The sequence below is a fragment of the Oncorhynchus tshawytscha genome, linkage group LG04 (genome assembly GCF_018296145.1).
Source record: "Oncorhynchus tshawytscha isolate Ot180627B linkage group LG04, Otsh_v2.0, whole genome shotgun sequence".
NCBI classification, from domain to species: domain Eukaryota; kingdom Metazoa; phylum Chordata; class Actinopteri; order Salmoniformes; family Salmonidae; genus Oncorhynchus; species Oncorhynchus tshawytscha.
Window position 1 is genome coordinate 30,635,533 of NC_056432.1, and position 12,116 is coordinate 30,647,648.

At 42.3% G+C, this 12,116-nt stretch overlaps 1 protein-coding gene across 4 annotated transcripts in view; it reads left to right on the forward strand.

Moving 5' to 3' along the window:
• The first annotated feature begins 6,864 nt into the window (after window positions 1-6,864).
• LOC112248501 (transcription factor COE2) overlaps window positions 6,865-12,116 on the forward strand; it is a 37,918-nt gene continuing 32,666 nt past the window's right edge. For 3 of the 4 annotated variants that reach the window (XM_042320611.1, XM_042320609.1, XM_042320610.1), the window contains exons 1-2: window positions 6,865-7,511; window positions 10,458-10,614. In XM_042320611.1, the coding sequence (XP_042176545.1) occupies window positions 7,378-7,511; window positions 10,458-10,614 (291 nt within the window). In that variant the 5' untranslated portion in view covers window positions 6,865-7,377. Of the gene's footprint in view, window positions 7,512-10,457; window positions 10,615-12,116 lie in introns of those variants that run through there. The other variant, XM_042320612.1, reaches the window with a different exon arrangement.

Consider the following 12,116-nt stretch of genomic DNA (forward strand, 5'->3'; position numbering starts at 1 on the left):
AGGAGAGAAAGAGGAGTGGGAGAGTCACTGATAGGAGAGAAAGAGGAGTGGGAGAGACACTGATAGGAGAGAAAGAGGAGTGGGAGAGACACTGATAGGAGAGAAAGAGGAGTGGGAGAGTCACTGATAGGAGAGAAAGAGGAGTGGGAGAGTCACTGATAGGAGAGAAAGAGGAGTGGGAGAGACACTGATAGGAGAGAAAGAGGAGTGGGAGAGACACTGATAGGAGAGAAAGAGGAGTGGGAGAGTCACTGATAGGAGAGAAAGAGGAGTGGGCGAGTCACTGATAGGAAAGAAAGAGGAGTGGGAGAGTCACTGATAGGAGAGAAAGAGGAGTGGGAGAGTCACTGATAGGAGAAAGAGGAGTGGGAGAGTCACTGATAGGAGAGAAAGAGGAGTGGGAGAGTCACTGATAGGAGAGAAAGAGGAGTGGGCGAGTCACTGATAGGAGAGAAAGAGGAGTGGGAGAGACACTGATAGGAGAGAAAGAGGAGTGGGAGAGACACTGATAGGAGAGAAAGAGGAGTGGGAGAGTCACTGATAGGAGAGAAAGAGGAGTGGGAGAGACACTGATAGGAGAGAAAGAGGAGTGGGAGAGTTACTGATAGGAGAGAAAGAGGAGTGGGAGAGACACTGATAGGAGAGAAAGAGGAGTGGGAGAGTTACTGATAGGAGAGAAAGAGGAGTGGGAGAGACACTGATAGGAGAGAAAGAGGAGTGGGAGAGACACTGATAGGAGAGAAAGAGGAGTGGGAGAGACACTGATAGGAGAGAAAGAGGAGTGGGAGAGTCACTGATAGGAGAGAAAGAGGAGTGGGCGAGTCACTGATAGGAGAGAAAGAGGAGTGGGAGAGTCACTGATAGGAGAAAGAGGAGTGGGAGAGACACTGATAGGAGAGAAAGAGGAGTGGGCGAGTCACTGATAGGAGAGAAAGAGGAGTGGGAGAGTCACTGATAGGAGAGAAAGAGGAGTGGGAGAGTCACTGATAGGAGAGAAAGAGGAGTGGGAGAGACACTGATAGGAGAGAAAGAGGAGTGGGAGAGACACTGATAGGAGAGAAAGAGGAGTGGGAGAGACACTGATAGGAGAGAAAGAGGAGTGGGAGAGACACTGATAGGAGAGAAAGAGGAGTGGGAGAGTCACTGATAGGAGAGAAAGAGGAGTGGGAGAGACACTGATAGGAGAGAAAGAGGAGTGGGAGAGACACTGATAGGAGAGAAAGAGGAGTGGGAGAGACACTGATAGGAGAGAAAGAGGAGTGGGAGAGACACTGATAGGAGAGAAAGAGGAGTGGGAGAGTCACTGATAGGAGAGAAAGAGGAGTGGGAGAGACACTGATAGGAGAGAAAGAGGAGTGGGAGAGACACTGATAGGAGAGAAAGAGGAGTGGGAGAGACACTGATAGGAGAGAAAGAGGAGTGGGAGAGTTACTGATAGGAGAGAAAGAGGAGTGGGCGAGTCACTGATAGGAGAGAAAGAGGAGTGGGAGAGTCACTGATAGGAGAAAGAGGAGTGGGAGAGTCACTGATAGGAGAGAAAGAGGAGTGGGAGAGACACTGATAGGAGAGAAAGAGGAGTGGGAGAGTCACTGATAGGAGAGAAAGAGGAGTGGGAGAGACACTGATAGGAGAGAAAGAGGAGTGGGCGAGTCACTGATAGGAGAGAAAGAGGAGTGGGAGAGTCACTGATAGGAGAGAAAGAGGAGTGGGAGAGTCACTGATAGGAGAGAAAGAGGAGTGGGCGAGTCACTGATAGGAGAGAAAGAGGAGTGGGAGAGTCACTGATAGGAGAGAAAGAGGAGTGGGAGAGTCACTGATAGGAGAGAAAGAGGAGTGGGCGAGTCACTGATAGGAGAGAAAGAGGAGTGGGAGAGTCACTGATAGGAGAGAAAGAGGAGTGGGAGAGTCACTGATAGGAGAGAAAGAGGAGTGGGCGAGTCACTGATAGGAGAGAAAGAGGAGTGGGAGAGTCACTGATAGGAGAGAAAGAGGAGTGGGAGAGTTACTGATAGGAGAAAGAGGAGTGGGCAAGTCACGGATAGGAGAGAAAGAGGAGTGGGAGAGTTACTGATAGGAGAGAAAGAGGAGTGGGAGAGTTACTGATAGGAGAGAAAGAGGAGTGGGAGAGTTACTGATAGGAGAAAGAGGAGTGGGAGAGTTACTGATAGGAGAAAGAGGAGTGGGCGAGTCACTGATAGGAGAGAAAGAGGAGTGGGAGAGTTACTGATAGGAGAAAGAGGAGTGGGAGAGTCACTAATAGGAGAGAAAGAGGAGTGTTAGAGTCACTGATAGGAGAGAAAGAGGAGTGGGCGAGTCACTGATAGGAAAGAAAGAGGAGTGGGAGAGTCACTGATAGGAGAGAAAGAGGAGTGGGCGAGTCACTGATAGGAGAGAAAGAGGAGTGGGAGAGTTACTGATCGGAGAGAAAGAGGAGTGGGCGAGTCACTGATAGGAGAGAAAGAGGAGTGGGCGAGTCACTGATAGGAGAGAAAGAGGAGTGGGAGAGTTAGATTCAATTAATCTTAACACATCAGGGATATGCATTGGGATAGCTTTATGATTGTTAATTGTATTTTATTTCATTTGACTTTCTTCTAATTGTTGGTATGTATTTTCCTTCTTATGAACTTGTTGGCTAATTCAATTATATCGTTAGATCTTGCACATTAAACACTTAGAATAAAACCTAATAACTTAATATATGCTAATGATGAGTTTTGGGGTGATGGTAAAATGATGACAAATAAGAAGGGAGCCTACCTGCCATTGGGTCGGCAAAACATTCATTCTAAAGCTAATGTTTCAACATTTATACAGTAAATTTCGAATGTTTTTTAATTTAACTTGGAAAGTCAGTTAAGAACAAATTCGTATTCACAATGACGGCCTACCCCGGCCAAACCCGGACGACGCTGGTCCAATTGTGTGCCGCCCTATGGGACTCCCGTTCACACCCGGTTGTGATACAGCCCGGAATCGAATAGAGGGTCTGTAGTGACGCCTCTAGCACTGTGAGGCAGTGCCTTAGACCGCTGCGCCACTCGGGATGATGTAAATGATTATGAAGAGTATACTTTGATAAACAATTATTTTCTGACTGTGATTCATCTTTCAAATGATACATTATGAATACAATCAAATGACACATGCACATGCTCCTCTGTGTCTTCGGTGTCACCTCAAGTCAAGACCTCACCTCACATTGTTGGAGTAGCGATACACACAACACACAGCATGTTCACTTCACGCTCAACCAAAGGGGGGCGTGAGGGTTCCACATCGATTTGCACCCTTCTTCTCAGATGTAGGGCTTTTCACAGAATACGAATGTCTCAAAATCTACTTGGATTGCTCAGATTATGGCCTATAGGCTACACTGCAGTATGTGGTTTATCACACATATAATTAATAATCTATGTTTAATGTTCGTTTTATGAAAATTGGCCTAAAAGAGTCAATATGCGCCAAAACAGTACAATAAACTCAACATAACTTGTTGTGCATAGGCCTAGGCTAGGCTGTGCGTGTTTTCGTTGTGGAAAATGAGTAACAGAAATATTGGCTACAAAAACAACACCAATATGCATATAGGATACAGAAAACAGAACATTAATATTTTGTCAACTTTAATAGGCCTACTTATCTTATAGCCAATCATCAACAATATTAAAGCAAACGAATAAGTCAAACTAACATCTTTCCTAGCCTAAACATTTTCATTAAAATGTTTGCTTTATTCGTGAAGTGAAGATTATGATTTAGAAAATCAATAGAATGATAGACTGAAGGCAGAGGACAACATAAGATGTGGTTGGGCACCATTTTAATTGTTGTCGTCTATATTCGCCGGAGACTTACCTTACTTAAATAAGTAAACAAATAAATGAGCGCAATATATAGCGGTCGATACGGACGTGGTGGGCCGCATTATCCCGTTGTTCTCTCCGCAGTGGACAGAGGGGACGAGAGCCAGCTGCTGCGTCATGGGCCACCCCCCCCTCCCCCTCCCAGAAAGTGGCGGCTGGTACTCCCGTGGGAGCGAGGGAATGCCTGGAGATGGCGAGTGGCACACGATACACCATTGTTCGGTCTAGCAGTCACTGATTCCTCGCCCCAGACCCCGTAAACACTCACTGACCGTCTCAGCGAGTAAAATTGATTAGAAAGCCGTTTGTGTCGCTCAAGGTGGTTTGACTAATCCGCATTTTCGCCTGGGTATCTGCTCCAATATTACGAAGCGAGCAAATCCATTTTTCATTCGATATGGCTACATGGCTATGGGCTAGGCCTACCCATCTGTACAGTTAAACAGGTTGTTTCCCTCTAAAGCCCGATGACTGGTCCATTCATTTCCCACGTGCAAACAGGACTCATGTCAATAAAATCTAGTCCGTTAATGTCATCCAACTATTTGCGTGTTCTGTATAGCCATCCTACACTCAGTGCGCAATCCTTGCACTGAGGATGTTCTGAGGGTCCTTCAAGCGCTTCTGAGGAACCTACTTTTTTAAAGACAATAGTCCTCCTGCATGAGTCCTCAAGTCACGAAGGTCTTTCTCCTGCCAGTAGATGACTCCATTCACCTGAGAGGAAGTGGGTACATAAAGCAGGTAGGCTACAGTTGACAATAAGTAGCCTAAACCTGCCCTAGACAGCCCTCAATGCCAAAATCCGTAAAAGCAAGTGCGGTTATTTTAGCTATGGGTGCTATGTCATCTCTAGAAGTGTTCTGTGGAGGAATTCACAAGATGTGTATTAGGCCTACCTACTTCAGCATCTGTAGTGATTTAATGGTTTCGGGTTAAGCAGAGCTGTCAATCAAACAAGTCGGGATGCGGGGCAGAAGAGTATGGAACGAACTCAGGGAGGGGCGGAGAATCAGTGGCGAGGATTCCGCAAGACTGTTCTTATAATTGGGGGAACATCTGACTCCGTCGCGCTGGCAGATGGTCGGTTGAGGCGGGATCGAAGGGGGGAGATTTACATTCATTGTTCAGGGGCTCGAGCTCAATCCAGAGACAATAGCCTCAGCAAGGAGCAAGGGATGGAAAAACGTTCCTTTTCAGATACAGAAGTATGGATAAAGAAACAACCGAAATTAATTAAAAACAAGTTTCTGTATATTAAAACGCATAAATACGTATGATCGGCCAGCTTTTCGAGCACACCGGTCAAAAGGCATATAGAAACAGCAGTTTGTCATCAGCTTTTATGTAAATCGTTTTTCATTTCATGGTGCAAATAACCTGAGTAAAACGCGTAATACACACAGACAGTGTTTATTGCAAATAGACCAAGTGCAGATGTATCGGTTTTTCTGCGCAGGCTCTTCCGTGACACCCACATGGGAACTGAGGTTTAACTTTCCAACTGTAGAATATTTTTTTAAATAAGGTTGAACGCATTTATAACTGAAATGTGGTTTACTCAATTGAACACGGTTCACATCCTATCTAAGCATGATATCTGATTCCTCCACATTTTGGAACTGTGCCCCAAATATATATTGATGGTCTATTTAGCAAATAGAAAAAAAATAGACTAGGCTACAATGTAAAATGTACACATAAATCCACATGATTTTTCATGGATGTGTTGTCATTGCATTGCCTGTTGTTATAGCGGATATAATTATTTATCCTGTGTTCGTTTGAAACATATCTAACATATACTGTGTCTGTATAATTTTAGACAGAAGTTCCAACCGTGTTTCCTCAGACTGACAGCACTGTCTTGGAGGAGCAGCACGAATGTATAGCAGTGAAGAACAACCAGACTACAATTGTTTAGCACTAATATCCTTAATCGAATCACAGCTTTCAATCACTGCGCATTGTTCAGGGAGAGTAGACAGGTGCAGTGCACTCTTGTGTTTACTGATGACGCGACTGAAAATGCCAAATAAGATATTCAGGTTTGTTGCTTTTCTACTTTTAATCCAGTTATCCTATTAAAAGACCATTTACAATTGAATGCCTAACGCAAGCAATAGAACAGAAACGGTGGCCACATTTTGAATATCAAACTAAATAGGCCAATAGTTTTGCTGGAGATGCAATATGTATGCGTAGGCTACAATAGTTACATTTTACATGTTCAAGTAACCTAGACTTAAATGCTTTCTCAATTTTACACTCTTTAGACAACTTTGCTGCAACATGAAGGCCTAGCTGTCTTTCTGTAGGCCATTCATGCATATGTCTGGGACAAATATGGCAGCAGTAGGCCTTTATTCAAATGGAATGTTGTGTCTATGTTATTTATTTGGGTTTGTTCCCTGCAGCGGTAATTGTACGCAGCACTGAGAGATTACAAAGAGATAATAAACAAGACATCGAATAATAATCATTTATTAAGTTGCCTAATGAATAGGCCAATATTATAAACAGGTGATTGATGTCACTGCACTATAGGCTGAATAAAACGTTTTGTGTTCACTGAAACTTCCATTTGTGATTTCAACATAGAATAATAATATAATATAATCATTAACACAATGTAGCCTAGTTCGATAGTCTATAAAAACAAAAATCTACTCTTTCTGCTGAAAATAATAAAGGTCTGTTGTCTGAATATGTGACCAAATATTTAAAAGTTCAAATGAAAGGATAAAAAATAAATAATAATAATGTTATTAGCCTTAATTTTTGTTCATATTATGGCACTTTCATCTGAGATCTGAAGCACACTTTGCGTACGACTTCACCAAAGAAAAGTTTGAACAGACAAGAGAGCTATTTGGCTAGCTGGATGCTCAAAAAGTCCAACTAACGGGGACATTTTACACCAATGAGAGCATCCATTTCAACAATCGGTCCCCCATATGGCAGTGTAGCCCCTCCTCCAGACCCTATCCCGACAGAGGAACTCATACATGCTCCAGGACAGTGAAGTGGAGCATTATTGCCAGCTCTTTAGCCCATACATTCAAAGCGAAAAAGGTCTCTGCTACTTTGTTTGAGAAAGATTTTGCCACCTGATTTTAGAGCTGTCGTGTGGAAGTGTGTGTGCATGCATATCTGTGGAATAGACTACGGTGTGCACGAGACTGTCCAGGAGTGCGCGCGTGTCCACCAAACAGGTGACCCTTGTTTATGTTCGAACCGACGTTTGACGTTACATATCCCCTGTATGTGGACAATGATTGCAGTCCACGGGAAAATACATCTATTGCGTGTTTTCCTCCAAGAGCACGTTTGAAGACAGAATAGTGGACACGCAGTAGCCTATTATTTCCATTGGGCAGCTCTGAAGCCTCAATCATCATCCAAGTGCTCGATAACAGCATCCTGGAACGTACCTCCCAGTTCTATTTTGCCAAACTGATATTGCTCTCTCGTTTATTCTGAAAAGAACAACATTGGATTTTTGTATTAAATGTACGGGATCCAGGAGCATCTGATAAGAGACGTCAGCGGATTAAAAGAAAGAACTCTAGGAGAGGAGATGGATCCGGTCCGGTCCTGGGTGCGTAATGTCGGTGTTGTGGATGCTAACGTAGCAGCGCAAAGGTAATGTATACCTTCATGTTCTCAAGTCCTGTGGTATTTTGACGAAATACACTTATCTTTCCTATTGGCAACTAAGCACAACATAAAACAGTATAACGCACGTATAAGAAATTGCTTTAAATTATGATTAGGTTAGACTTCTTTAAGCATGCAAGATGAGTCAATGTATTATGCACATGGTTTTAACCATTTCTATATCATAAACAATACTATGCTCGGTAAAAAAAAGGATAACGGTAAATGACAAATAGCCAACCGGATGGCGCACAGATCACCGTAACATAGCCTATAGACTAGCCTATACAAGTGACCTGTGGTGCAAAGCAGTCAAATATAAAGTATTGTTGTTGATTATGCTCATGGCTCTTGTGTGATACTCATTTACCCTAAACTTATCCAGACTTGAGGTGAAACGAAAAAGCAACAGGTTGTCTTTGGGAGTAAGTGGCCCCGGGCGTAAAATGGACAATTGTGTAGAAAAAATCTATCTCAAGCATCCCTGTCTTTCTGTATGCTGAGTCCTGATTGTCCCGGGCGCGCGCTGTCAATCGCGAGTGGTGGCAGTGTCACAAGCAGCATGAAAGAGATACAACAAAACACAACAACAAAACAAAAAGCGATTCTGTCAAGGAAGTGACCGCACGGGCCGGAATAATGTTAATTTAGTGAGGATTCCACCGCTTGAGTATTGATTTGTTGGCCTATAGGACGCGCATGTAAGGCTTTTGACGGTTGGAATCTGTTATTTTATCCATGTTGAATTATCTACTAAAGATGTGATATCTCCATCCAGAAATGATCTTATCCCCATATATTATTAGGCCTATAGCCAATAATAACGATTTAAGTTGATGATAATAGCCCAGAAATAATAATAATAGGCCTAATCATAATAACAATAACAATAATCATGATAATAATAGTACAATTATGTTGGCCTGTCTACTGAAATATGAATCACTTGACAAATTCATATTCGTATTATCATTTGTTTCCCCCAAAATCAATTAGTCTACCATTATCTTATTCAAAAGTTTTTTAAACTTTGACAGTGTTTTTCATACTGGTTTAAAATGAACTTTTGTGTATTCTTAATGTTAAAATACTCCAGTAGGCTACATCTACAGGCTGTTATGATAGCCTTGGTATAAATTATGTAGCCTTCTTTTCAAAGGAGAACATGCAGAAAAGTAAGCATGCATACAAGGTAGCTTAACATTACTTTCAAAGGTGTATTTGCCTAAATAAACAGTTTTTTGGCAACAGAACAAACTTTTGTAGTAATTTGAAAACCTTCGTAATTTGGTGTATTCGATTAAATACGGTTATGGCTGATGTTTCAAATGGGCGTTAATCCGATCACAATCTTTTCCTATTTTACATGTATTTTATGCAACCGAAACACATTTGTTGATTGAAACCCTTTTCAATTGGTCACATCATGAATATCACCTTTTCATAATACTCACCAGATAGCAGACATAATATAACTTTCCTTGAATGTACTCTGATGCTTCTTAACCTGTAAGAAAATGAGAATTTTCCGTCTTCTTCCAAGCCTAAATTATGCAGCGATAAAATAATGGACACATGTAGGCTAGAAACAATTATCCTATCAAAAGTACATTTTAATTTATGTCTGACTTTGGACCTTTTCTCCTTTCACTTTTCGAAGGTCAAGGATGAAGATCAGCATGAGTGCCAAAATAACTTTCACTGTAGACCTATAAGAAAAACGTTTTAAACTTCTTCATATTTTTCAGCGTCGAAAGAAACACAGCCTTTATCTCACCCAGTGTAAGAGGCGAAGCATCAATAAACAATCATTGTTAATTAAGCTCTAGGCCTTCACGCTTGGAGCAAGACAAACTTTGACCCACCCATTAATTACATAAACACTGCGAGCACTTCATGCTATTTTTTTGGTACATGTCAACATTTTGATTTCATTCCACCATCGATAATTCGCGATTTCCTAGGTAGGTCATGCATAGAAAGTTAGTCATTGAACCCAATGCGATTCTTGAATTGTTGCTAACAAATTATCTAAATGACCGTTTGTGAAAATTAAGCATAAGATGATTGCATCATACAGTTAGGCTATATAAGCTGTTTATTCTTTCAATCTTAATGAAGCATTTCAATCAAATAGTTTATAATTCCTTTAATGGGTTTCCCCACATTGTTTGTTCAGTGAGTATTTTCAAAACAAATTTTCTCCATTTTGCCATTCCTGACTAATTCATGTTGCAATGTTAAATCTAGAACTGAATGATTCTGTTGTAGTCTATACAGTTTACCTTACTAAACAGTGATTGGAGTTGTAATGTGCCATCACTAGCACATTAGAGGCTGCTGCCTATATACATGCACTTGAAATCACTGTGCCTCTTTAATGAATAGAACACCAGTCACTTTTAATAATGTTGACTGATTTTGAATTACTCATCTCATATGTATATACTGTATTCTATTCTATTCTATTCTATTCTACTGTATCTTAGTCTATGCTGCTCTGACATTGCTCGTCCATATATTTATATATTCTTAATTCCATTCCTTTACTTAGTTTTGTGTGCATTGGGTATATGTCGTGAAATTGTTAGATATTACTACACTGTTGGAGCTAGAAACACAAGCATTTTGCTACACCCGCAATAATATCTGCTAAACACGTGTACGTGACCAATAAAATGTGATTTTGATTAGATTTTAAGAGTGTTTGCTATGTGTGACTGAGGATTGTGATGTAGTGTAAGTGAATTTCCCTCTCCTCTCCTCTCCTCTCCTCTCCTCTCCTCTCCTCTCCTCTCCTCTCCTCTCCTCTCTCCTCTCCTCTCCTCTCCTCTCCCTCTCCTCTCCTCTCCTCTCCTCTCCTCTCCTCTCCTCTCCTCTCCTCTCCTCTCCTCTCCTCTCCTCTCCTCTCCTCTCCTCTCCTCTCTACAGTGGTGTAGCTCTCTCCAGGGCCCACTTTGAGAAGCAGCCCCCCTCTAACCTGCGCAAGTCCAACTTCTTCCACTTTGTCCTGGCACTCTATGACAGACACGGACAGCCTGTAGAGGTGGAGAGGACTTCCTTCGTTGACTTTGTGGAACAGGACAAGGTGTGTGTGTTTGTTTGTTTCAGTTTGTTGACTGTGTGAGTATATTTGTGCATATTTCTCCATGGATTTCTCTTTATTACGCATGTCCTCTGTGCTCGCTATTATTGAAATCAAATCACACGTCTCAAGTTAGTTTCCATAAGTTTACAAGAGAGAGTGAAGAAAAGGTGGTAGCTCTTACTATATAAATAGAATGAAGATTTCTCTGGCTATTGCAGCAAATGCAGCAAAACTTTAAGCTGACCACATTTACACATTTACCCAACCCATAGCAGGACATTTCTATGCAACCTGTAGTGTACAGGCGTTTAACTTGACCTTCCATGTCCCCTATAAAGCTGAGCTTATTGAACAGCTGACAGCTCCATGTTACAAGCCTCCCTCCCAATGAGCTGAGCTGATGGTGAGCGATTGAAAACTAATACCTAATGACTAATTAACAGCCTTACTCATTAGTGGGACATCACTACTTGTAAAAATGCAAATTACGCTCGCCTCTGTTAAGTTTTACCGTGACCAAATCATCAAAGTCTCTTTTCCTCCCACCCTCACATTATAAATACTGCGGAGGGGGGAGAAGTACATTCCTCAGGTCAGACATTAGGTCAAAAGAAGGAGAGGAAGAGGTGCAGAGTGGCAGTCAGATTGAGAGGGAGAGAGAGAAAGAGAGAAAGAAAAGGAGAGAGAGTTTTGAGAGAACAAGAGAGACAGACAGAGAGCGACAGGGCAGGGGAGGGGTACACTGCATGGTGGAAGCCTTATGCCCAGTGTTGATGGATGGTTTTGCCTTGTGGTTAAACTCGAGCTGGGAGTGTGAGGCTTGTGGTCCAAACTGGTAACAGCTCTCCCCTCGAGAGAGAGAAAAGAGGGCACTGTCCTGTCAAAGGAAGTTCAAACATGGTTTTGTTTTACAGACAGAGAGAGAGAGAGAGTGTCAGTGCTAATGCCAGGGCTGAGGGCTGTCAGTGTTTCCCCTAGCGCCACACACACAGCCATGTCAAGGCAGAATGATATGACGGCTGCAGAGGAGTTCATTTTCTGCATGTTTAACCTGGCATCTGGTTTTGTTGTTATTCAGAGGTAGAAGGGTGATACGGGTATATAAATGTTCCTCTGTGAATATTTACTAAACATTATGTTCCAGTCTCTACTGTAAATGGTATATTTCTCTCTTTCTTACCTTCGCTCATCTCTCTTAATATGTTCATTTCTTTCCTTCCTCTCCTATCTCTTACTTTCTCCCTATCTCTGTCTTCCTCTCTTTTTGCTCAGAGATGACGGCTCCCTGGGTTATTGGACCAGGGAGGATTCCTTTGAGACCAGTTAGCAAGAGACTGGAAAGGGAAAGAAAGAGAGGGATAAAATGAAAGAGGGTGGTGTAGAGCCAGGGGGAAGAAAGGATGGGGGAAGAAAGGATGGGGGAAGAAAGGATGGGGAAAGAAAGGATGGAGGAAGGGAAGTTTCTCTGTCAAGGTCGAACTGCTGCTCACTCTCGCAGCACT